We start from the raw sequence: 27,999 nt of genomic DNA, 5'->3' as shown, positions 1-27,999 counted from the left end.
TTTGAGTTTGTAGATGCTATATATTTGTCAGTTTGGAGTAAATACAAAGAACATACATACCACCAAACAAGCATACAACATACAAACGTACAAGCCAAGTATAGAAAAAGAGAAGATCTTTGACTTTTTTTTATACATTCTTATATACACTGTAGAGTATTAAGATATTACAGAAGATTAAAATTGGAAAGATGTTTTTTTTCATGTGATCTCTGTGTTGACATAAGACTTTAAATTCTCAAAATTAAGATGAGACATAATCACAAAATGTATGGAAGGACATCACCATGTGAACAAGACATGGCCCATCCTAAAGAGATGATAGAGAAATACATGTGTCAATACAGTGCCTTTTTTCCTCTGCTTGTTTCTCTTTTTGTTATGCTGCTGTTCTGGTTTGGATAATTAAAATGTGCTGTGAGACTCAGTCAGTAACAAATACAGTGCTACTAAATAATTCAGGAAATACAGGAAGGTGATTATAAGATGATGTCTGATACATACATACATATCTTGATTATATATATACCAGTCAAGAGCAGTAAATTCTTTTTTTTCTTTTTTTTTAGCAATGTAACACACAAAGCAAACGGTGAGCAGAATGGAATGCTTGTTATATGTGTGGATCAAAAAGACGACTATACACTATAAAAAAAAAATCTGTTTGTGTTTCGTACAAGAAAAGCAGGTTTGTGATCATTTGTCACAGTTGATCTGATCCCTTCCACCAACATTCCTGCTGTATCTCATAGGGAAATAAGTTATTTTGGTCCAGAAAAAAAAAGGTCTCTGCTATTTTATCCAAGAAGACGAGGCTGGGTAATTTCTGCATACATGTAAGAATATTTAGTTTTTCACGCTTTTCTTTATGCTTTCTACAAAATAGAGAGTACAAAGTTTCAGTGGGAGGATTAAGGTAAAAACATGAACAAACGTGAGGGGAGATGGTGTCCCTGAGTGTGTGTGTGTACTGTATGTGTGTATCTGTGTATGTGTGGTAGTGCGTCTCTGCCTTCCTATATGGTCTCCACATAATTGGCAGGGAACAAGCCTTGACGGCCGTCTTTGCTCCACCCCCTCCACCAGGCTTTGTCCACCGTTTCCACGTCCTTGATGATGTCACCGGGTTCAAAGGAGATCTCAGATTCATCCTCTGTGGGAACCGCAAGATAACATGGTGAAGACCCACTAATCACAGTGTAATTACTGTAAAGTGGAGGCACTTTATGTGCACATGCGTGGCGATTATCCTCTAAATGGCAGCTTACCTGCTTGGTAGTCATACAGAGCTCGGACGCACATTTGTCGTTCGGCTAAAACCTGAAGTGGAAGGAAAAATGGAGTCAAAGAAAGGCAGCAATCATGAAGCGCACAATGTGTACGATTAAGATTCACAAAAGAGAAAACTGAAATACTCTCACGGAAATCTTCATATGCAATTTATTTTTAAAAGACTAAAACCATCAACGAACTGATCTTATTAACCAAAGCCTAATATATCTTATTCCTTTGTGCCATAAACCTCAGTTGTTGTCCAAATAACAAATCACTGAGCAATGCCTTTACCCCGAGGTACATGCTCTTCCATTAAGATAAACAAGGGTATTGTTGTAAATAGTCAGTAGTAAACCAAATGTCTATTAATCCACAGGAGAAAATAGTCCCTAGCAAATGCATGACAAACATCTATTTGATTAACATTTTTTGAAAACTACAGTACCCAGAAAATTAGATTATGATAAATTCAGAGAATTAATGAGCCTTTTTTAAAATAAAACATGTGTTTCTGACCCATTTTTAAAGATCTACATCTTTATTATGAACCAGTGGACTGAGTGCAGACAGACAGGGCAGGGGAGTATTGAAAGACACACTGCTGGTTTTGGTAAATATTTTAATTTAGAACAGATTTTAATTTAGAACAGATTTCCAGTTTTGGACTAACATGCTTTGTAGAAGACACTGCACAAGTGCAATATGTGTTTGTCTGATACAGTACCTCTTGTCCATTTTCTGAGATCTCCTGTTCCTCATCCTCAATGTCTTCATCCTCTTCTGCCTTGCCATGAAGATCGTAGCACCCAGTCATCTCCAGCGAGCTGACGTCTGTGTCAGATGGACTCAAAGATCGCTCTGACGAAGAAAAACATTCATCATCACAGTCCAACCGGCATAAAAAATGAATGCATTGATGTAAAATCACTGAGTAATCCTACATTGTATATAATATAATAACTGTTACTGATCTGTTGCCAAACCTATGCCGTTCTGTTCCTGTGTGTCCTCTCCATTTGTGATGCCATTGGTTGACGGGATGACACTCTCATGTTTGATTTCTTGACAAATTGGTTCGGTATCTGAAACAATGATTTGGTTATAATCTTTTGTCGTTGTGTGCCATATTATTTTTATTATCTTGTATTATTATAATGTCATTTTGAGAAGTATGTTAATTAAAATTAATTAATTAAAATGGTGATACAGTGTATAAAAAGAACAAGAGAGCTACCTATGACTGCCACTTCAACAGGCTCAGCAGGGGCCAGACTGTCTTCTGATTGGTCATTCTCCTCTTCATCTTCCTTTTCCTCTTCTTCCTCCTCCACCACCTCCACTGGCTCCTCTAGTGATGCTGGCTCATTGTCCTGTTTTAATTCCTCCTCCTTCTCCTCCTCCTCCTCTTCCTCCTCCTTCTCTTCCTCCTTGTCCATCTCTTGCCCTTCATTCTCCCCTTTCTTGTCCTCCTCTTCCTCTTCCTCTTCCTCCTTGTCCATCACCTGCACCTCAATCTCCTCCTTTTTGCCCTCCTCCTCTTCCTCTTTTCCCTTCTCCTGCTCCACCTTCGCCTTCTTCTCGTCCCTCTCCTCTTCCTCCTCCTCTTCCACCTTGTCCTGCTCCTTCTCCTCCTTCACTTCCTCCACCTCCTCCTCATCTCGTCCCTGCTCCTCTTCCTCAGTCTGAACTAGTTCTGCAGCAACAGCACAAAGCTGTGGTTGCGTCTCTGCCACATCTTCCTCGTGCTCCTCCACTTCTTCCTCTTCATCCTCCTCCACCAGTACAGCCTGTACTTTGTGGCCAATGTCTGAGACCAGCTCAGTGTGCACATGAGTGGCTGTGTTGAGGTCTGTTGATTGAGAAAACGATATAATTAAAAACACAACTGCGTAATTGATGAGCTTAAATGTTGTTAAAGTGCAGATGAAGGCCGTGTGTGTGTCTCGGGTAGAAAAACGAAACTATGCAAGAGCCAGGTTCTCTGGGTGCACATTACAGTTAAGCCTGGCATGACGAAGAGTATTTGCGGTTACTATAGGAATATTTAATTGTGACTGGACTGTAAAAATATTCTAAGCTCTTTCATTTCAACAGGCTACTGATTCATAGTCTCTGGCCTGCTTTACACAGTCTGGAGTGTTTAGAGTAGCGTTTGGCAAAAGGATCTAAGGCACTTTAGTCGGTAATAACATTTTTAACAACCAATATTTAATGACAAACCATTAATGTCTTCGGTGAAAGAAATGAGTAATAGGCAGAGTAATATGCACCCCTTCACATTGCATCATCACCCTTTATGGACATTTTGTTGTGACCTTCTCCAGATATCACTTCATAAAGGAAAACACAACAACACTGTATAAACAGATGCCGACATAATTCCTCGTGTCTTGTTCCACCCTACCTGTGTTTGGCTGTGGTCTCTCTGGAAGAGGAGCTGTTGGAGCCTGTGGGGCTAAAACAGGCTCAAAGCAGAAACTTAAGTCCTCTGGCTGTGTTGGGGTATTTGCGGGCGAGGCAGGTGGGGCCTCTGGATATGACTGAGAGGGGTTGTTTTTTATTAAATTGGCGGACAAGGAAGCCAAGAGACTAGGGGAGGCTGGAGGGGCAGAAGGTTCTGTGGGTGATGGGGGTTTGGGCTCAACAACGGCCTGAACAGGGTTGTTAGTTTGTGGAATGCTGGGCAGGACTGAGACCGGAGGGGAAGGGCGTAAAGGTGATGTGGGCGGTGACATGGGGGCTTTGGGCCTTTGTGGAGAGGTGACAGGGCGGAAATCAGGGCTCGTGGGGGGAGACGTGGCACGGTAGATAGGGGAGGTAGGAGACCGAAAGAAGGGGGAGACTAAGGGAGAACTGCGAGGGGAAGTCGCCGTGTTCTCTTCTGCTTTGGAAAAGATGAAGGCCGTGTCTGTCAGGCTGCGCTGGTATCGTCTCAATGGTTTGCCTGGAGAGAAAGAAAACAGTTTTTGAGTCGATTAAAAACTGAAAGAATACACACTTCAAATCAAAAAAAACTTTAGACTTCAAGCTCATCTGGATCTTCAAAGAAAGATATGGTAGCATCACTGTTCCTACCAGTGCGGGAGGATCCAGGGCTGGTGGGACTTTGTGACGATGATGATGACAGCTGCCTGAAGAACTCCCTAGGGTTCATGGAGCGCTGGGACACTAAGGCTGCTGCCTCCTACAGGTTAAACAGTATAATTAAGAAATGATTAAACAGGAGCAGATTTGAGCAATATGAAGTTATGTTAGCTGGTATAGGTTTGCAGTAGTCTAAGATTCACTTACTGCTGCTTTCTCTATGGATTCACTCCTTCTTAGACGAGCCCTCATTTGTTCCTCATGCTCTCTCTGCTGCTGCTCCTGTCAGTGCAGAAACACAGCAGCGATCATATTTACACGCTCACATGTATTTTAATGCTTTTATAATCAGTTTTAAAAACTATTTCAAAAAGTAGACGACATAACACTTGAGAAACTAGTGAGACTAGTGAGTATTTTGACCTTTAGTTAATTATACAGAAATCAGCACCCACTCTGAATACGGCAACCACCAGTAACTGCTGACATGAAGCAATACCTTGCAAGTACATTTTACTTATTCTCTTCGACATCTGCAAACTGCTCACGACACACACAAACTTACCCTCACCTGTCACTAATATAAACATACTGTCCGCACTCTGAGACAGGCTCAAGTTAAACCTAGTGAGAAATGTCTCCAAACCATGATCTTATATACAGCCCACCTCCTAAACAGAAGTTTTTCTCTCTTACTATTGTCATGCACAGTTTGAACATGTGCATTCAGCCTATGGTCATATAGTCAAAATGTTAAGAAGTTTGTCATGTCTTGCTATTTTAGGCATGTTATATGGGTTACACAGTGTGTGATAAGGATTCACTGACAGGTTTTTGACTTTTGCATGTCAGCAGATGTTGTGAACCACAACGGTTGCCATAAACTGGATTAAAGGATCCGTTATAATGCCTGAAGAAGCAATTTACAGTTTTATAATCAAGGCAAGTCGATGTCCTGGCAAGTTTAATCGAACTCCTAAGCCAAAGAGTCAGTTTTGCCACTGGGCAAAGCTCAGGTATAGATCTTTTTTACTCACCCATCTAAATTTCTCCTGTCTCCGCAACTGTTCTTCTTGCTCTGCCTGTTTTCTTCTACGAGACAGAAAAGCAAATATCCTCTTATTACCTCTTACCAAAATACAGTGCCTTCACTGTGTAAGTGAATCCACTTTGTCCTTCTGATCTATAAATCATACAGCCACTGGAGGGCACTATTGACAGCAAACACACATTGCTCTGACCTCTGCTCCTCAATCATCTGTAGCTTCTCGTTCATCTTTCTGTCTCTCTCTTCTGCATCCCTCCGTTCCTTTAAAACTCTCTCTTTTTCAAGGCGGCGTCTCTCCTCCGTTGTTCGTCTCCTCTCCTCTTCTTTCCTCTCTTCCTCTTCACGCTGACACACACCACGGGAAACAATGTGAGAATGTATCACACTCTGCATTTAACTTTCAAATCAAGACATAGCCCCCTTCAGTAGTTTCCCAAATGGCAGTAACATCTACCTCTGCACGTGCCCAGAAGGAGTCTCTGTTTATTAGTCTCATCTCCATTGCAGCGTTGGTTTTTCTGTAGTTGGTACCCTATAAGAAAAGCAAAGAAGTAAAAACAAAGCTTCCTAAACTATCCAATACATACCCAGGCATGCATTTTATGTATTATATTGTATCATTTTCAGTAACGTAGAACCTTTTCAAATGCCACATTATTTTATTACTCTTGTGAGCATGACTGAATAAAGTTTAAGGTGCGCAAAGCCAAATTTCTCGTGTCACAAAACATGAATATAGAAGTCTCTGTCTCCATCTGATGGGTAGATGCAGTATTGCAGGAGACTCACCACTAACTCCTCTTTGTCCGTAGACCTGGAGCTCCTTCTCACCCACTGTGTAGGAGCTTGGGCCTGTACCTTACTGAGCTCTGCTCTTATCCTCTCCTCTGTCACATCTTCTACCTTCTCTGCACCAATGAACACATGTGCTTCCTGAAACATGGAGGGCAGGGGATAAAAAAACAAAGAAAGAGAGAGAGATGGCAAGTTGAGTAAAACAGATGTGAATTTAAACCAACCTTACATGCTCTACTGTAGTCACATACACACACACAACCACAGGCACACAAAAGTTAGATATCCATACACAAGAACACACAGTTCTTCCAGTGGTTTTCTCTTGGTCTGACTTGGAGTTATGCAAACTTGGAGCCAAACAGTTGTGCAACTGCTTCGGTTATAAGGACTACGAGAGAACAAAAATACTCGCTGGCTTTAGTGTGAGGACAGGAATGCGTTAGTTTTGGATGGTCGGGGGGAGATGGGAGAAAATGTAAAAGAGGGGGGCAGAAAAACAGGGTGTGAAAACAAGTGGGGTTTTTTTTTTTGCAAAATGGTAGAAAAAGCAACAGTTGCCCAATACCTGGAAATCAAGCTCAAGGGAGATTCAGAGATATGAAAAAAGACAGCTCACATTCAACAACCCCAGAGCTAAATGCAGTGTTCCTGCTCTTTCTATGGTACAAACAGGTGTTAAACATGGGCCGAACCCATGTATGTATACTGTGCTGCTATTTGTATGCGGCCGGGACCTCAGCATAATTTCTATGGAGAGTAAGTCCAGGCTCGTTGATGGAGGGCCAGGTCTGTCAGCCTCCAACAGGAAACCACAGCTTTATCTGAGTGACAACACCGACACTGACACTGAACAGAGCATTCAGTGTGCCCTATAATACATGTCAGCGCGGTGTATAATCCATATCACTCTAGCTGTCACTGCCAACAGTGCGTACACAGGCCAGACAAGCAGTCCACAGTGCTGCCAGGGGATGCTGGGAAAATCATGGAAATAGACAGAACCACAATCTACAGAAAAAGCTCTCAGTAGCATAGTTGCCCAATACTGACGCCAACCCTGCATCCTCATGCGGTGGAATTCATTCAATTACAGGAGGTACAGAAACTGCCAGGGTTACTGATGGTATCACTCATACTCAAAAGAAATGTGCTCACAGTGTTGCAACAGTTTGCTCTCAGATCAGAACTCTTTTTACAAGACAACATATCTGGGAATCATTCAACAGCATTTAAATAAAGCCCCTACACTCCTCCCAGTCTCTCACCTTCCCCTCATTGTTCTTTCCCCTGTTATTTTCACCCCATAATGCTTTGTTGTACATGTAACGAATTGTAAATGCCATTCAGATAGCTTCAGCATTTTACTCATTACTGCCTTGGCATTGAGTATTTAGGCACATGCGTCATAATCACCCCTACCCATGCCTTAGATATTTTCATAATGGCCAAGTGGGATGTTGCATGTGAACCAAGCATCTTTTTAGTATTCCCGGTATTGGTGGCCTTGGCTATGAAAACTTGCTATGCCTATGGGAATATAACCTCTCTGGGAGGAAAAAGAGCCCAAGGTGATGTGACAGGTTGAGAGTTACCAGCTCGACATAATTGTGCTCAACTCTGCCCAAACTGTCTGCTGTGGAACCAAACTGCTTCACACTGTCTTTCTCTCTGTTTCCCGGGGAGTTGTTCAAACTGTGAGAGGCAGTAGGTGGATGTGGGGATACTCAAGTGTCCCCAGTCGAAGTTTGACCCAGTTGACTGATGGGTCACTTATGATAGATGTTGTTATTAGCATAAAGAAATCTGAATTTTGATTTTTATTGCACTCTTAGCCAAATCACATTACATTAAATATAAAAAAAACATTATTATAAACAGTAGAATGAGATTCTTGTCGCATTCATTTTTGTTACATTTGCATATCATGTCCCTAAGAGCTTATTCCACTTCCATTTGTAATGAGAGCTCCTCGGTTGAAACAAGACAGAAGGAGAAATAGAGGGCTTGGCTGATTGACATGAAACTAAAGCCTCTGCTCTCAAGTGTGTGTCAGGGCAAGATGACAGATTTGAATCATCTAAAGTGCTTTAGGGTTTATTGCCTTCACCCAAACCTCGCTTTATTCCTTATTTACAAAGAGGCTCTGTTCTTTGTTGCAACCCAAATCTCCTGCCCCACCTTAAAAGACACCTGGACTGGTGCCAAGGGGCCAAATATGATAGTTTATAATATGTTTGATCAGTTAAAGATGTGTTTTAAAAAACCTCGACTTCCATGTCTTGCTCATGTCTAAGATCTGAGATCTGTATATTACATACTCTACCATCTTTTGTACAGTGTATTGTTAACAGTATCAACATCTAATGCCCCTACACACACAAACACACACACACACACACGCACACTGCTATTATTTCAGTAAAAATATAGAACAATGGAAACATCTGCACCCTATTCATATTTTAGCTTTCATTACATAACGCCACACTGGAGTACAGTATGTAACATACCCAAATCCGCTGCTGCAGACTCGCCTTGACAAAACCCGCTCAACTGCCAGCTGGGACATGCAGCATAGCAAGTCAGAAAGACAGAGACAAAGTGAAAAAAAAAAAAAAAAAAGTAGGAAAGAGAAAAGCGAATAACAAACTAATAAAGTGCCAAGGGAAATTCTGTATCCGAGGCCATGAAAGCCAACATCATGAGAAAACAAGCAAATTGAGCCCCGAGTTATTATCATCACGGCGTAGGTAGTAGTTTTGTTTCCCAGTCATCGTAAGGTCAAGTTGGAGTTTAGCTGTAAATCAGGATTGTTTAGCACGGCGGCATCTGCTCTGTTTCTGCTAAATGTGGACAACAGTAAAATATTACCTTGACTTGCACGGCTGTGGGTGGTAAAGGTAATATCAGCAACTACGCTATGACGCCTCTAAAATAATTTCTGGGAACCTATGAATGCATTGAACGGCATTTATTTGAGTTTGTTTAAGATGTTTGTTTCTATATTCTTTACTTATTGCAAAATCCATTAAAAGTAGAAGCCCCAGATTTGTTTGATTTGGATGTTGTACGTTCTCCAGAAATACAAACACTAGTATGAGTTGGTATAAATACTAAGTTTTATACAAAGGCACATCTTGAACTGCTCTTTGGCTGTGAAATGCTACACTCCTGAGCAACTAGAGATAGATGGAAACTATAAAACAAACCGGTTTGAGTAATCATTTTTAAAGAATTTATCACACACCAACCCCAGATGATTTCCCAGACAGAGGTATGACGCAGACTGTTGTGCTGTTTTACAAGCTCCTCATGATGTCTAAATAAGTCTTTGCCAGCATATGAAGTAAGCTTTTTCTTCATGAACATCATACGTGGCTGGAGAGGCGATTACGTGGCCTTTACCGAGCGTGAAAAATGTCACGTTACTGGCAAAGTTAGAATAAACAGAAGACAGGATAGCACAGTTTCGAATCATCACCACAGTTCTTAGGTCAGGATATTGCTGCAAATGCAGTCCATATGCTTGGCTATTATGTCCATGATGCAAGGTGATACACTATGTTCTCTTTTGGCCTGTATTACCTTGAACTGCTGAGTAATGGAAAATTTAATTAACTTGCTCTTTCTGACACATTTTAAACTCACAAACACACACAATAGACTGTTTCTGTTCCCCGTTCTGTTGAATTTACAGAGAAGTGTAACGGCCACAGCTCTGAGCATTACTGTATATGTATACGTGTGTGATTGCTAAAGTTAGAGGTCACAATTCTCCCACAACAGACAGTATATTTTCACTCCATGCCATATTGACCATGTAATTATTTCTCTGCCATTTTTAAATCCCACATGAAAACGTATGGAGGCCCAAAGGAACTGAGTTAGCTGTCATAAGTACACACACAGTCTCACAGAGGGCACAGGGGCTTTCATACAGTCGCTCACAAAATCCCAAAATGCCAGAAGAAGTAAAAAAAAAAAAACAACAACAAACATTCCACAGATGCTTCTGCAGTTGACTTGGTGATGCCTTTATATGGAAACTAGTAAACCGAGGGGTCAGCTGAAGCTCTCCTAGTCAGATTGAAACTAAATAAATATAGTTTGAGGAGCACGGATGAAGAGGAGAAGTTGCAGCTAAAACGGTGATGGACGGAGTCACACATATGCACCTGTATCATAAAAATATACAGAAGTTCTCTGTCCTCTATTCTATTCCTGTCTCTCCTCTCACCACTTGAATTTGCGATATGACTTTGAGTTGCGCCACAAACAATGGAGCTTTCAACCCAAAAGTCAGCTGCCCACTCCCACCGCTGGTAGCGACAAGACAGATAGACCAATCTAACACAGGGCCAACACTGCAACAGAACAGGAAGTGGACAGGAAAGTCTCAAAACAATACAAAGTAAACTACCGTGTGTAAATATAGAGTTTGTGAGCACAAAGTCCAGGGATAAAGAAAACAGAACAGGACACAACTTTTTGACCATAGAAGGGGGGAAAATAAAGAGTACCAGGTATTACATCAACAATGTTTGTGCACATCAGTTCCAAAGGTTAGTGATAAGCGATTAAGCACTTTTTGATTTACTGCACCTTGAAGAAGTTTTTGATGGCTGGAATGTGGCTGGCACATTCTGTCCTTCGGTACTCCTCCACATTTTGGCCGACCTGTGGACAAACACAGGATGTAGACACTTGCATTCATATCATACCTCTCTCCAGGGAGACTAAAAAAAGAGGAAGGGGAAGAGAGGCTGAGGAACAATAGGATTCACATTGCTGTAGTTAAGTCTAATCTGTGTTTCATTTACGTAGATGACTCACTGAAAACATAAAAGCTTCATTATGAAGTCCATGGAGGCACATGAATGCAACATTATCTTGCGCATGTGAAAAACCTCATATGCAAAGAGTTCATGCGTCTTTCTTTGTCATTCAAGTTCAAGTTAGGACCATGGCTTTGCACGCTGCCACCACCAGTGCCGACCAGCAACACGGTAAACCTTTTTTCAAACAGTTAGAGGCAGTAGCAACCTGCCTGTTAAACAACTCCATGTAAAATAAACATTCTGAGTAATTTAAGCGTCCCACAACTGTATAAATATCAAACATGAAACTCATATGAGGAGAGCTGCCCGTTCTGCATGGCTTGCCCAGTGATTCATTCGCTTTCGTACTTCGGTGACGTAATTCTCACACATTCTCACACCATTTTCCCACATGTCAGATGCCAAATAAGTCTGTGTCAAAACAGGACCATACAATGTGAATAAGCCAAGAAGCTTAGGGATTTTACGGATTAATAAGTGCATAGATTTTTCTGTTTGTGACCACTTAAGATGTTAAACCCATTACCTTTTACTGCTAAATGACTTTTTCTGTATCTAAGTAAGCGTGTGTGTGTCTGTAACTGCTACTGTCATATGAATGTGCAAAGTGAACATTATTTGTGCTGGTATGTGTGTCCCCATGAACCTGCTTGCCACTCACCCAGCTGATCATAGCAATCCGTGGGCCTCCTGTCTCCATACTTCCCACTTTGCACAGTCCGTACTGAGGCTTGGAGATGTGAAACTTCCCTGCCAGCTCTGCCATACCGCCCGCTGTTGTAAAAGAGACAGACATAGGGCTACGTTAGAGGGAACAAAAGGAGAAAGGATACTGATGGAGAGTTTGACAACAAAACTGCTACTTTTCTTTCAACAAGAAAATATAGGAGACATTTCAGGGTGTGCATTACCTCCTGAGTCAGCCAGTTTGAGCATGTTGGTGAGTCCATCATATGCGAATATTGCCCTGTGGACATACAGACACACAAGCAGGTCAGCTGCTGAGAAATGCAAGTGATAAAGACATGATAGACATACTTGTATTGTTGTCGAGTGTCAACAAAAGAATTGAATTTTTGAGACTAAACAACGTTTGATTTCTGTATGCCCAAGAGTAAAAAGGCTGATCAAAACTTTCTTAATTAAGCATGAGCATGTGGACAGATGGGTACACCATGTGTTTCTTTCATAGTGCACAGAGGACACACACAGAGGCACCCACACATGCACAGCCAGATGTTTCACGGCATATACTTTGTCTAAACCATAAAAGCTTCCCCACAGTGTAAAGCATCTCTACAATGCGCCAACAAAACTCGATTCTCTTTAACAGTGACACATGCACTTGTTCACTTCTTTCCTTCCTATCTCCTGTCCTGCCCTGCCGTATGTGTAAAACAGGAAGGCACTCAGTACAATAACATTCATTCATGGTGATTGCCTCAGAGACAGATTGCTCCTGAATGTGAAATAAATGCAGTTCACAGCTACAGGCTTTTTGACATTTTGCAGGTGAAAACCTGTCCTACCGCACCCTTCAGTCAGTCAAACTGCAGGTCATTGTGACAACTCAACAACTCATGAGAGGTTTCCATGGAACCAGTGAGATACAACTCCACGACTGAACAAACTTCAAAGTGCAGCATGAATGTTTAGAGTGGGCATACTTCAGTGAATGTCTGTATATGTGGTATCTTTGTTTCAGTGATCTTCATAGTGAGCCAAAATGAAACAGACCAAAAGACAGATGGGATCCTTACTATGTAATCTATTCCACTAGTTATAAATGATACCCATATGCTATTTGACATAACATGCTTCTAACATAATCCTGATTCATGTGTGTGTTTGAGGCACAGCTGGGGGTAAATGTGTGTGTGAGTTTAAGTGACTTTATGAGGTGACATGCAGAGAGAAGCATTGTCAAAGCTTTATAGGACTGTGTGTGTGAGTCTGTGTGTATGTGTGTGTGTGCACAAGCATGTGCACGTGTCTGTGTCTGACTGTGTGTCTGTATAAATTTCTCCCTGTAGGACTCCTGGGGGTGGGTCAATAACATCTGGAGCAGGGAAGCGAGAGCGTAAAGGCCATGAGCAGCTATTACAGCAGGCCAAAGGTGAATGGTCTGTGTTGTGGATGTGTGTCTGGAGGAGGGAGTTACAGAGATATAGAGGAGAAGGAAAAAAATAGTGTTCATTTAAAAAGCTTTGGCCTCCTTTACCAAAAATAAAGTTTGTCATACAAGCTGACAACCGGCCAGCTAACTCAGTTAGTATTTTTTCCTGATACAACAAGTCTCTGTCTTTCCAAAGAACAATGACTGACAAGCATCAATAAGTGTGTGTGTGTGGGTGAATGTGCTGAGGACACAATAACCATATTGTGCACCCTGTTGAGCAAGCTGCATGTTGGCCCGACATGTGTGGCGAAGTAGGCTGTTTGTGTATCCATTATCAAACAAAAACCACAAAATAATAAAAAAGATTTTGCCAAGTTATAATGCAATTAGTGGAAACAATTGGTTGCAGCTGGTTCTCCAGGGCTCCCTTTGTGTCACCTGGATCATTCACATCTTATCTCTTCAGGGAATATTCCCGGAACAATAACAACACACTCCGCTCCCTCATTAGCCTTACCAGCATCCAGAGTTTAGACACTGATCCATATTTACTGATCCCTGGTCCTCATGACATTCCTAAAGGTCAGCATTCACGAGTCAGTCAAGGTCAAAGTTCACTGTGCCTCTGAAGGAGTCTTAATTGCATGTGCAAATTCTCCACCCACATGGAACAAGCTTGCACAAGGATATGCTGTGATGTGGGGGACTCTTTGTTCTGCCAGAGCTTTCATTTAGACAGAGTTTGCAAAGATTTCTCATCAGGATTTTATTTAATCCCTGTCTTGGATGCTAACAAGGTCAATGGGTTTACATGTGATTTTTCAAAAGCAACCATAATAAGAAATGGCCGAAATCGATGAAATCTGATTTAGAAAAAGTATGAATGAGGCTGCAACCTGATCCTTTTATTAAACTTTATTAGAAAAAGATTCATCTCTCTTCTCTTGTCTGCCTCGAGGAAGCAAACATATTTCTGAAATGCGCTGGCACGGTAAAGTTTATTGAAGGGATCAAAATACCATCCTGAACATTTTTCTACTTTTTTCTGAGAGTCTCATTTTTAAGGACTGTTGATCCCTGTGATGGTTTTATCAAAAGATTATCTGCATGGTTGAAATTTAAATGAAATTTGCTATTACAGTATTTCTTTGGTTCAGTGAATTTACCAAAGGATGTAAGAGATCCTTGAAATGATTGGATTATCTTTGACGAGAAGGCCTGCAAAAGTTCACAGTTCTGGATATTACATGTTTTGAAAACTCTGCTTCTACTACACTGCCATTTACTGTAACAGGGCCTAATGTTAAAGCCTGTGGTGAACCACTGATTGATAATCTGGAAATGCCAGGAGTGTGGTGTAGTGAGTGTGGAGGGACAGTTCTCCCTCTATACTCATTGCACACACAGTTGCAGTAGGGTTCACTTTCACATTACAAGTGTATTCCCTGCTGAAGTGCCACAGAGCAAGACAGTGAATCCAAAAGCAGTTTTCTGTAGCCGAACGATGCTATGTCACATGCAAGTAAGCCAACTGTGTTGTTACTGTGCAGTGCAGTTGTAGTAGCAGCAGTATAGTAGAAGAATATTTCCTAACAGAGCAGATAGACCCCCATTCCTTCACACAAGTAGGTTTCTTAAGAGCAACACTGACTGATGAGAAAAACAGACTCTCTTATGTCTGTACTCCAGCCCACCTCCAAACTCAGCCAGCTATGACCTCAGCTCTGAAAGAAGAGAGAGGGAGGGACAGAGGGTGGAGAAGAGAAGAGAAGAGAAGAGAAGAGAAGAGAAGAGAAGAGAAGAGACATTTCTAAACGTAAGGAAAGAGGCCATCATTTCGGGGAGTGAGGAGCATGAAAAGGGGAGAGGTAAAGAGAAGAAGAAGAAAAAACAAAACAATGACGGCATAATTTGAAACAACTTTTTTTTTCTAACAATGAGAAATCTGTGCGTCATTACCACAACGTTACTACACTCGGTGCAGCTATCAAACAACGATTCATCTCAGAGTATACAAAGACAAAGGCATACATACAGTGCATAAACAGAATCATACACATACACGAGCATATGCACACACAGTATACTATACGCTCGAGCCAGTAACAATAGGGATGGTTTGTTTTGGACTACCACAGCCCCTGTAATACCTCCAAACATGCTGCGCCTCTACCATTTCAAGATGAACATAACAGAAGCAGATGGTGAGCAGCGTCGGAGAAGGCCTTGTTTTCACTAGGCCTTCCACTACTCCAGGCTGAACTGTGAACCATTTCAGATAATGTGCAGGAAATACTTGAGCACAATGTACACACTTCTCTTGTATTGTAATTTCTAAAGGGACTTAGGGAGATTTTTTCCATTGTACTCTCTCTCTCATTTTTCTTTTGATGCTCTCAGGGAATGTATTTCATTGTACTTGCACATTATTACACAAGAAAGAGCAAACTGAACCTATGAGAATATATTTTGTGGCCCCAAAACCAATAACAATTTCTCATATTCCTTGTTCACTTCACCGTCTCTACACTCTTCATATATTCTGGTGATATCTCACCATCATTACTACTCTGAATTCATTATTCTGACCCCAGTCTCCTACAACACATATTTCTTTCCCTCCTACTTTAAATCCTGTAGTACAACATACCTCTTTCACAAACTGAAGCAATATCTCACCCCTCATCTTTCCCCCCCCACCCCGCCCTCGACTCCCCACTTCCTACCCTCTGTGTCTCGCTGACAGGAAGATCTTGTGGGCTCATAGGTCATTTATTCATTCCATCTTTGCCAGTGGGGGGGAGATATGAGAGATTTTCCTCTTATGCGCGCTTGTTGCGATATGATAAACTGCGCATGAAGAGAAAGATATGAGAAAATGGATGAGAAGCTGGGGGCTCCTGTGAGATTTCACTGCCCAGATTAAGCTCTCCGTCAGATCATTCTTCCGCTCCTTTTTTTTCCCTCTTTGCTCGTCCACATATTGCACATACATCCCCCAGTAGTCCCGCCAACTCTCATGAAACGTATGTCAAGACCTGTGATTTTAACAGTGCAGTCTGAATGCTTATTTCATGCTCTACCCTCTATCAGATTTGTATTTTCATTACCCATCATTCCACATGCTTCTTTCTATTCATTTAGTTTTACATCATATGTTTTTTTTTCCTCTTAGCCCCCTCGACTTCTTACTCTTGGCTCTAAGCTGACCTGGGCTTCCAGTGCTATTTTTAGCCTGTCTCTCTGTCTACCTCTCTGTCTGTGTTGGAGGTGCGGAGGGGGGCTCAAGAGACATCCCCACAGCACACAGCACTCATTTCCTCTCGCCAAACATGGGCAGAAAAAGTCCAGCCAGACTCCACTGCTGAAAAAGTCATTTCCCCCCTCCTTGTCCAGCATGTTACTCATATAGTGTCCATGCAGCGACCCCAGTGGCACATTCCTCCATCCGTCTGGACTGCAGAGACATGTGGAGCTTTATGGGTAGAGACTAAGAAATGTGAGTAAGAGAAAGGAAGTGACGGAACGAGAGGCTGATAGAGCATTAATGACAAAGGGAAAAAGAGAGACTAGAGCTAGATTTGTCTGGCTTGTAGAGGTCCTACAGGGTGGCACAATGTGCTCATGCATCACTGTAAACACCATGCAGTGGTATGGTAAACCACAGGCGCATTTGAACTGTTGTGTGGTGAAAGATGTCGCTAGGGGGAATGCACACTTGAGGGAAAGTTTTATTGTTCTGCTTAAAAAAACAAAAAACGACTGTCCAACATCATCCACAACCTCCATTACTTAAAACTGCAGTGGCCCAACCAATGTTTTTCTCTTTGGCCCCTCATTAAGTGATGAAACATGGATGTCAGAATGATATAGACTGCTGCTGATGGATGGATGTTTATGTGAACACCTCTCTGTGCTTATTCCCACAACAGAGTTGAACCAGATCGTCTCAGAGAGAGAGAAAGAGTGCCAGAAAGCACAACAGAGAAAGAGTTAGGATGGAGCGAGGGAGTGAAAGGATGTGACAGTGTCTGTAGAAAAAAGCAGATATGGAAAGAGGAAAGTTGCAAAGAAAACAGAGAGAGAAAAAGCATGCAACAAAAAAAAACATGCTCCTCACACTCATGGCTTGGTGGAGAGGATTCAGTCAGGTGCCCTGCTGAGTGGGCTGTAACCACTATAATCCCCACAGACCAAGCAACAGGGCCCCTTAATAAGAGCTGCTTCACAGGAGGGGGCAGAAACACGGCACCAAAGACCCCCAGGGGGCAACTTAAAATTATGTTAGTGAAATAATATGTCACCAATTATTAATTAAATAAAGAAATGTAATTTGCTTGGTAAGTTAAAAGACAGTGAGCAGACAGAAACCAAGACAATGGCTGAAGGATTGATGATTGTGGGGTGAAGTCACATATAAACAAACCAAACATCCTCAAGCTGTATGTGGTTTATGAAGTAAGGTGTAATATCCCTTAGCTGTCATTTCAACTAAAGACAATACTTAACTTGCCCCTCTCCTGCCGAGCTGGGATACAACTAATGCTCCATGAGAAAGGCAGTGTATAACAAAATCAATATTTGTGCAGGAATAATAAGCAGAAGCATATTTTTATCATCAAACATATGCTGTCTAACCTCGGTCTACCATATCGTGTCTGGTCTATTCCACATGTATTATTGTGTCAGAAGAAAAGCTGGCTCGATGAAAGGCCTTATGTAAACCTCTGGCGGAGGATTTACTTTGTGTTAGGATGTGATGGTAGTGCCTAGCATAGAAACCTTGATCCAATTACAAAACCATGCCAAGTCCCAATCAACAGCATTTACACTGACCAAACACACTGTCAGGGCATCCTACTGGACACAGCACAAAGACTTTGGTGCAGTCAATGCTTCACATTCAGTCAAGCCGAGAGTTGGGTTGAAGAAATCATAGCAGTGGTAGCTGTAGATGAAAGGTGTATATTCTGTGAGAATAAACAGTCAAGTTTTAATAGCGCCGATGATACAACATAAGAAACAATCCATCTGTAAAAACCCACAGTGATATTTCACCAGACTGAATGAGACCACATTAATACTTTTGAATTCCTAAAACTGATATGTAACACCACATGACACTGGTTCATTGATACTCCCTGAAGCTATAACTGTATTACTCATAGTCTCCTGTATTGTCATTAACTTCCAACATGTATTTTTTATTTTAACTTTCTGTAAACTGCATCAATAGAAAACAACTAAACTTGACTCCAGAGCAAACAAAGCAATGGCAAAACCGCCTCTTGTTTTGCATGCCTCAAATACTTACTAAAACTCAGGGCTGCAGGATGTTGAGACATGCTGTGGTGGAAATGTGACCTCATGTTAGGCCGAAGTCACAACCGATTTGTTGTGTCATATCTCATCTTGTTTTGGCTCATGCAAAAACTAATTAAGGAATATGGGCAGCTTAAAGAAAAGCTGTGCTTTGTCAAGATTCAAATATTTCTTTGTTGTTTTTGATGATGATGATGGACTAATACCGATGACAAATCATGTTTAATGACAAGTCAAGTCAATTTGATGAATAAGTCGACTAACTACGTGACGCACATGAGTGCTTGCTCGGATCCACCTACTGAGTAACACTGACTGGTATTTGACTGGGTGGAGGACATAACAGCTTCCCCTGGAGACTATTACAGACCACTGAAGCTATTTGGCCTGGAGAGAATGGTGAAATGAAAGAGGTGATGAAGAAGAAAATTACAAGAAAGAACACAAAGTTAAACCTGGGTAAAAGTAAGTGAATCAATGCAGAGAGAGAGAGTGCATACAATATTAGTCTGTGAGGGGGCAGAGGGGGAGACTAGATGGAATGCTGGCAGGAGGAGGGGAGGGAGAAAAAAATTTCAGTTCTCAGCAAAACACGGAGCCAGAGAAGTTTAGAATATGACAAACTAAACAAATAAGTAATTAAATCACTGCCAAGGACCAGTGAGAGAAAACAGCCCTCTGTGTGCTGAGGCAGATGGAAAAGAGCGGGGGATGGACAAAGAGAGAAAGAGAGACAAGAAAGTATGCTGCTGTAAAGACGACGTGAATTCAAACTGTCCCCGAACGACGATCGACATCATCAGCAGTTAACACGCGGCTGATCAATAGTGAATGCAGTGTTGTTCGGGGGATGAACTGTGAGGCTGGGCATGTAGCGGTGGATTGCATGGACAACAGTTGGTCTCGTGTTACAACCATGACTTAATCCACTGATAGCATTAGCCAGTCAGTGTGTAAATAGAGCTGCACATGTACTAATTACTTGGACGCTACTTTTCTCTCTTGTAATATAATCCACGCCGTCAAGAAAGGCAAGTGTGTGTCAGTTTAGGTGTGCGTGCATGTGTGTGTGTGTGCGTGTGCCTTTTTTCTGTCTCAAGACAGATTGTGAGAGATTTCTTACCGTACAATAACGTGTCAAAACTATTTTTTACACCCCGCTTTGAGCAGCTCAGTCTTGCTGCTTTAAAAGAGAGTCACAGAATCAAAGCTATATGACATTTTCTGATAGCCAGAGGAAACAGTCTAGACATCCCTATTGTGTGTTACATATGATAACAGAGAGGATGCAGGTAGGTTTAGTCTCAAAGGAAACTCAGGTAACTCAGCTCCAACTCAACTCTGTACTAAATTCAGCAGCATTCTCTTCAGCGTGGAGTTGTTGCTGCATGTATTCGCGAAATATAAGCAAAAGGATTTTCAGGCTTGCCTAATTTTCATCGACGGCGGCGCTTGGGTCTAAAAGTTAAGTGGTGACTTAGTGATTTAGGGTTTATTTATACGATGGGTAACATGAAGTTCAATGTCATGCGCGCACGTGCTTACATGTAAGAATGATGGGGCGCACGGAGAGGGCACACCAAAGGGAGGGACATACTCAGGCTAAAGGAAAGTCACTTAATGATGGGCTTCACGCTGGGGAAAACGATGAAAAGCACCAGGGGATGGAGATAGGTATAAACGGGTAGGCTAAGAGGGGCATATTTAACAATGGTACACAATGGGAAATAGCCAGAGTCTATGGGAGGTTTCCAAGGGGGCAGAAGAGTATGCACTTAGTGTCTTATAGAAGGAAATGTTGTGGGTCTCTATGGGGTAAATTGTTATGAGGAGAGGAGAGGAGAGGAGAGGAGAGGAGAGGAGAGGAGAGGAGAGGAGTGATGATAGACCTAGATCGTGATCCGCTGGGATCACTCTGGCATTTCCTGTGCACACTGTCCCACACTGCTACACATGCAGGAATGTCGTCCTGTTTCTATATTGCAGTTATCAGAGGACCATTAAAACGTGATGGCATCTTATCTTCATCCATTTCCTTCAGCTAAACCGAGCAGAGTTCCTCCACGTATCACGTCCACTCAGACCTCATTTGGCCGCTTGCTTTGTTCTCTTTCTCGTTCCTCTTCAACCCTCCACCTGTCTTCTCATCTTTCCCTTTTCTTCGCTCTGTCACTCATCCAATTTCCTTCACCGTTCGCTCATTCCGCTTTTCAGCAACCTCTTGTCAAGACCACCCCGCTGAACTTGTCTTCACTCACTGCAATTCTTCCTCATCTTGTTATTTCTCTATATTTCTTACCTAGTGTCCTTGCCTATTCATTTGTGCCCCCTTCCCAGCCTCCCCCAGTCCCTCTCCACTCATCTCCCCCACTTCATTCAGTCTCTCTTAACAAACAACCAAGCTTTCCCACCAGGGTCGTCAGGACAACAGAGTCCCCCCCTCACCCACCCACCACCCAATCCCACCACCAGCAAGTGAACAAACAAGTGAGGGTAAAAAAAAAAAAGGAAAGTGGAGTTCCCAGTCAAGGCCCTGCATCCAGTGTGACTTTGCTACAAGATGCTAATAGGTAATCCTCAGACTGCCATGATTACAACCATGGTGCTTCTTTGTAACCATGGCGAAAAGGGAGAAGCAACTCTGTAAACACAGCTGATAATACCTCAAAGTCATCTGTGGGAATGAGAGAGGAAGGCGCCCTTACAGGATTGGCCCAGTTTCTGTCTGTGTGTATGGTGTGTGTGTGTGTGTGTGTGTGTGTGTGTGTGTGTGTGTGTGTGTTTCCATGTGTCATCGCACACTGGAAGTGTCAGTGCCTGTGTCAGATAATCTCACAACTGCGTAATTAAGAGGAAAATAACAATAAATACATTATAGTCTGTCAAAAGATTTGTGGCTGTCAGACACCGCTGTGTGTTGTACTTGGCACGCTCACAAAGACGAGCCACAGCAACGCAGAACATGACGTGACGCTTTGAGATGTATTTTCTTTTCACAGCATTCATTCAGACTCCAGCTAGAGATGGGGCTTTAGGATACATCCTTCATTTTTTAAAGAAGTAGAGCATTTTTCTACCCGTCATTTTTTTTTCTTTTTTCTGTAAATATGGCAAAACGACGCACCTGTTATCTCTGCAACAAGAATCGTTAAGAGATCTGGCCTGATTCTAAGACCTTCCGAAGAGTTAATTCTTTCGCAATTAAACAGCTGTGTGGGAGCTACTCTGGAGAATGTGGAAGCAACACGAGGGAACACAGTGTCTCAATATCTCCTGCTTCAGCACTTTGCAATCCAAGCATGGCAACAACATTAAGATAGGTAGGTCACAATGATATATGCCCTACTAATATATGACTTTCAACAAACTTGGGCGCCAAAGTCTTGGTTTCACTGATTATATCTTTGGCAAACTCTCAGACATCAGCAAAAGAATCTATTTCTGTGGTATCATATTGTTGCTCAGACTTCCCCTCAAAGTGCTTCATCTGGGCTAAGGACACACACACACACACACACACACACACGCACGCACACACACACACGCACACACACACACTGTATTCATCTTCTTGCCAGTGTTTGAAGAAACACTAAAATACAGATGTTTTTAGACAGCTATCTGACACACCCTTGGAAATCACACACTGTCTGCTGCACTCAAGGCCCATTAGTTAGATTAAACAAACAATTCATCTCAATCCAGCTCCTATTTTTCATGGCATTCGCCTAAAAATATTCATCTGGTTCCACAAAGATTCAACAGCCTTGGATTTTGAACTGCAAAGGGAAACAATAACATATTTGTTGTGTTTACTGCTGTAGGCATAAAAAAGAAAAAGGAGATTTCCAGTGGAAACAATGCGCAGAGGGCATCTGGTTAAGGTCAGCTGTGCTGGGGCACTTGAATGAACAAAAGGAGGATTTGACAGAAAGGTCAGTTGTGAGGACAAAATATTTTGGGAGTTTGTTGTTTGTGACGATCCATATTGATAAAAATGTTCTACGATAAAAACAGAGAAAGCCACACCTGCTGGATACAATGACTTTTTAATGTTAGCTGCTCTTTTGTATGTGCAAATCTTTAAGTTATTTTGTTCCCAACAGACAATTGACACAGGAGAATAACTGCACTGCAGTGCCACCTCGTCATGAAACATTAACGACCAGCCTTTTACATCTTCTGTGGGGCGATTACAAGTCACACTTCAACGCGGTGTCAGTTTGTGGTCTGTGGCACCCAGCAGCTTGCAGGCTAAGAAACCCAAACATACAGAGACACACACACACACACAATACACACATAGAGTCTAACCTTCTGCAGTCATGTCTCTTCATGCATGATACCTACTATTACGCTGCCGCTTCATCTTAGACCCCAGATGAATCTAAACAATGTTTAAGGCAGTAGTAAGCAGTTGTTTAGTGATTACTGTTAGAATCATTCTCTAAGTTCAGCTAAACAGAGATACATATAACAGCCATTACAGCCAGCATTGTCATCATCTCCCAACATGCCACCCACAGACATGCTCACACAAGCAGTTAAGTACGCTGAGAGCACAACCAACACAGTGCCGTTGTCAGGTGTGAACCGCGTATTTTTAAAATAGATACTATATTGATGGTGTGCAATAGCATTTTAGAAACTTTTATTAAACCCGGATATGTTTGTGCCCTAATGGGACACTTGCATGCTTATCTTTTGCCCTAATGTCACATCAGAAATACTCTGGTCAGGCAAGTTAGCACCCAGTAGTCAGGCCAGGTTCTCGTCTTGCGAGTTCTTGTGAATGTAGTGTGGCAATCTCAGGGCAAAGTTACTCATAGCCCTCAATCTTTTGTCATTTTCACTGCACCTCTGTGTGGTATGAAATGAAGCCCTGGTATTTGATTTTAGGTGAAAATACACCAATACCTGTGGTTGAAAGGTTTTCACAGAAACAGTATTGTGATAGGTGAGAGAATGCACACTTCTTTGGAAACCAAAGTTTATACAGGAAGCAGAGAAAGAAAAACAGATAAGGCAACAAAGAGAGAGATAGAGCTAGAGACAGATTGGCTGGGAATTGATCCAGTGTAACCGTCCTTCAACTTTCCATTTACAGTCTATCGCTATTTATATCAACAATCAATCGGGCATGTGTTTTGTTATCATCCAGACGGATGATAACACTGTGTGCAGCCTCTGGAGCTCTGTCCTGAACAACAAGATAAAACCAAACAGACTGCTTCTTTCCTTCCACAGTCAAGTGACCAGAAGGATTTGTTTCAAAATCTACAGAACAGCTCATGTGTCGACCGTTTACTATTTGACAGTTAAGTTTTTGTGGATGATTAAGGAACTGAATAAAAAGCAGAACCTGTGCAAGGAAGTTCAGGCAGTGAGTAATGTCTCGATAACAGTGTAATGATAATGATTGTTTATCTTCACAAACAAGATAGCTGACTTACTGTGCTCGCACATATAATCTCCCTCTGCAGCCAGGAAATACTGTGAGCACAAGTACTTAAGCATGTGCATCCACACACAAATGGCAGCCCTGCGTTATACCTTCCTACCTCCTGTCCTCTCCCTGCACCCACAGGTGTATTCCATGTAACGCGTAACTCTAGAACTTTTTAGGTCTCGGTTAATCATGCATGAGCCTGTGGAAATTCTGGCAAGAAGTAACAACACAAGCACCCCGGGCCTATGCTGAAATAAAGGCTCCTCCATTTATCATCAACAGGAGAGTCCCTTCTCAAGAGATCAGAGGCTTGGAGAGGAGAGGGTAGTGTGTTGGTTCTTAAAAGAAAATGGGTAAGATTGATTACTAAAGTTTCCCAAAACTAACTAAGACAAATAAAAGTAAAAATAAGAAGAAACAATCCGTATTCAGATTATTAATGAATTGAGTGACTGGTGACTGGTGGAATTTTTTTAAAAAGTAATTGTTGTTAGAGGTGAGTTTCTATTTCAAAACTGAAATTTAATATTTGTAATTCCATGACCATTACCATCTGGTGACAGATCGCTTTGCAGCTCTGCCAAAAAAGGTCACAAGTGAAGGATTTACGCCATTAGTAAGTTCCTCTTAAAACACACTCTAAAAGTTGTGAAAGTTCCTTTGTGCAATCCAGGGCGAATTATATTATAGTATATTCCACCTCCATCATATAAAAATATATTGTGTAAAGTCACTTCCTAAGGAAATATCTGGAAATATAGCTACAGAACATGTGTCATTGACCTATGCGAATGAAATATCTGATCCAAATCTCAACTTTTGACTTTCAAGCCACAATGAATAAAAAGAAGATTGATGGTTCTCTGAACACACTGAATCACTCTGTTACTACGGTGAAGTCAGATATTTTCTTTATGCGTCACTGCCTGTTGACTATCACGATCCCTGCAAAGGAAACATAGTGAAGCACAAAGTTTGGACTGCAAGAAAGAAGTCTAATGAAGAAGGTGTGTTCAAAGTCACCAGGGCCCACAGATGTCTAGATTGAGCCCACACCCAACTCTGATGAATAGAGGTCAAACTGCTCCACGGTGCAATAGGAATTCCCATCTGATATGCTTTGTGAGGCTGAAACAATGCAATGCAAAATGTAAACATTTCTTTCTAAAGTGATTTCTCCCCTCTTTTACATGCTTGGCAAAGCTGGTGTTGCACTCTATTTGATACTTGGCAGAAAGACACCTCTGGAAAGGCACGCTGCTTTGGAAAATTGCTCTTATTTACACTGTCTCGTTGGTTGGAGTAGAAAATGTGTGAAATGTGCAGAGCAAACCACTGACTGAGGTATTTTATTGAACTGTAAAAATAACAAGACAGGGAAATTTTTGGAGTTTGTGAAGGAATGAAAGGGCTCACATGAAAGATGTCAGCACGGTTGCCTACAAACATTTCCCCTTGTGGATGGCTGCGTTAGCAGCAGTGACCTCAACTAAAATGACATTTGTTCTGGTGTAAGCTGGACATAAATCACGATTTCTGCAGCCAAGAATTACAAGTATTTCCTGTTCAGAGGATTAGAAAACGTCCTTGCCAACATTCATTTTTGCTGTTTCACTGTCTTTCTGTCTCTTAAAACATACACAAACACAAAACACATGCAGACAGTGTAAGTTTCCAGGCTACAAGTGGGACACTTTGTAGTCCTCAATGGTCTGGGAGGCTGAGGAGAGACCTCCAAGGCTGTATGTTGAGCAGAGAGGTCTGAATGAAGGATGCATTGAAATTGCTCCTTTTTTCTTCAGAGTCTCACCCACAAAGGGTCTGTTTCCCATTCAGGACACAGGGTCATTAGATAATACACACAGGGACCTCAAGGCCACACAGTGGGGGCGGGATCGTTCAACAAAAAACAGCCTCCTACCCCCCTCTCAACGCCCGAGACTCACTTTAATAGTCTCTGCAGGATGAATATGCACATCCAGAAACAAAAACATTCACATGCAAACCCGCATGCACGCACATAAAATCCCTTTGACACACACACACAGGCACACATGCGCGAGGTGGGTGTCTTGTTCCTGTGGTTTGACAGTGGGAATCATGACATCATCGTGTCCCCCTCCGACCTCCACCCATTAGCCTTCTAAAGTGGGACCAGTGAATAATGGGGGATTGCTCTGTCTCGTTCTCTTGTAAGCACAACCAAACACGTGTGTTGTAGATAGATGCATCTGTAGTGTGTGTGTGTGTGTGTGTTATGAGTGACTGTGACACAATCCAGATCTGTTCTACATTGAAACTTTAGGGGAATGCTCTCCAACAGGTTCCTTATAGTGAGTTGTTGCCATGGGACCCAAACCTCCATAGTGCTACTGAACATGGAAACTTTTTTGAGTTTTCCAAATGCAAGAAAGAACGGAAAATAAGTATGTTCTGCCTGGATGGGGAAGTTCTTTCCACCCCATTCATGAAAATCATAGTGTTATGAAGTCTGCATGGCGTTTTGAAAAGCCGGGCAGAAGGTAGGAAGAACGTGGGCAAAGGGAAATGTGAGGCAGAGGAAGATGAAACAGAGACGCAGTCCTCTACTTCCACATGAGAACACGTGGAATTGGGCCTTGGTCTACTTGGTATAACTTCATCAAAGTGAGTGGATGCAGATAAATAGTGGAGTCATTGTATCTAATTTGATTTGTGCATTTGCTGAGTATAGCCAGTGATAATAATAGCACACACACACAACAGAAAAAGAAACTGGAGAAAGAGGATGAGACAGGCAAACAGAGTTGGAAGTATTGTTTGGAAAAGATGGAGAGGTCACCTTAGCAACAGACCAGCCAAACCCTATGCCAAAAGAAATGTGAGCCAAGTGTCAGGTGGTCAGGTTTCAGGATGACTTGATCTCACATATGTCAGAAATAAATTATTACAACTTTTGATGTGTTAAAGAATCATCCAGAGGTGAGAAAAACAATTCCTCCTGTGTTTGCTCATACTTAAACACTGGTGCTATATTCATGTTTCAAGAGCGTGTGTTTATATTACACATATTAGTCACTGCTCAACACTATAATCATTATTATTGGTTAGGTGTGTGGATGGTACTTATGCATGCGTGCTAGAGCTGTCTGTCAAATTAAAGAGGCTCTCCCTGAAAGGCAACCCCTGTCAGAGATCAGCATATAAGCAGAAACATGATCCGCACCACTAAGACTGAAGCCTTACAGCTCCTGAGGGGAGAATAGCAAAGTCATAGAGCGCAAAGCCCGGGTGAGGTTAACGGGCCGCCGGCCAGGTGCTGCGCTCTGAGCCACACCAGCCGCCTGGCGTGCGTAATGGGCGGCAAATCTCGCCTCACATCAGCAGTCCGAGAGGAAGGGAGATCAAATACAGCCCTGTACTGGTAAACCAGCCTGCATTGCTGGTGCAGGCTGTGTGCTGCCCCTGTCCTGGCCACCTCCATACCCTTCATTGGATTAATTGAAATCAAGCCACTGATTACGCAACAGCCAACTTGATTATGCGTAAACGGCTACGACTCACTCAGTAAAACAAGATGGAGAACATGAAAGTTTCATGAAAGTTACCGAGTCTACTCTCACTCTAATTAGGCAGAATCATAAAGTTGACATTTGATCTTTGATGTTATGATGCACACAAACAAGATTCAGCTTTGGCAGGCAGATGGAATTTTTTGTTCAAGAGCACTATGCATTACCAGTTGGTGGAGGAGCGGGGGTTGAGGATGTCCTCTTTGGCCGTGAGCAGCGACAGGCTGTAGGTATCAAGGTTGACCGTTCGCGTGCTCATGATGGCAAAAGTTTCCAGACCACTCCCGCAGCTTCTCTCTTCACTGGTCCCGACGGTTTTCGGGGTCGGTGTATCTGCTGGAAAACAGCCACAGCGGAACACCGAGGGTCGTTCACGGCCGAGAAAACAGCAGTAAAAGTATGAAGGTTCATGCAAAGTGGGCTTAAAAGTTCCAAACTGGAGCGATCTGTGCAGGCGCTGCGCACTCACAGCGTGGAGGAGACTGCGACTGCACACTGGTCTGGTCTTTGTGCAG

At 42.2% G+C, this 27,999-nt stretch overlaps 1 protein-coding gene across 1 annotated transcript; it reads right to left on the bottom strand.

Moving 5' to 3' along the window:
- Positions 1-27,999, bottom strand: si:dkey-40c11.2 (drebrin). Its single transcript, XM_027277856.1, has 16 exons — positions 27,652-27,999; positions 11,955-12,010; positions 11,705-11,817; positions 10,808-10,882; positions 6,197-6,340; positions 5,862-5,939; positions 5,601-5,752; positions 5,397-5,451; positions 4,567-4,641; positions 4,351-4,459; positions 3,680-4,219; positions 2,510-3,124; positions 2,259-2,357; positions 2,000-2,133; positions 1,269-1,320; positions 1-1,153 (listed from the first exon to the last, which is right to left on the bottom strand). The coding sequence occupies exons 1-16, from the start codon at positions 27,741-27,743 to the stop codon at positions 1,017-1,019; spliced, it is 2,526 nt and encodes an 841-aa protein (XP_027133657.1). The 5' UTR covers positions 27,744-27,999; the 3' UTR covers positions 1-1,016.

The sequence above is a fragment of the Larimichthys crocea genome, chromosome III (assembly GCF_000972845.2).
Source record: "Larimichthys crocea isolate SSNF chromosome III, L_crocea_2.0, whole genome shotgun sequence".
NCBI classification, from domain to species: Eukaryota; Metazoa; Chordata; class Actinopteri; family Sciaenidae; genus Larimichthys; species Larimichthys crocea.
This window is presented reverse-complemented; position numbering and strand designations above follow the sequence as displayed.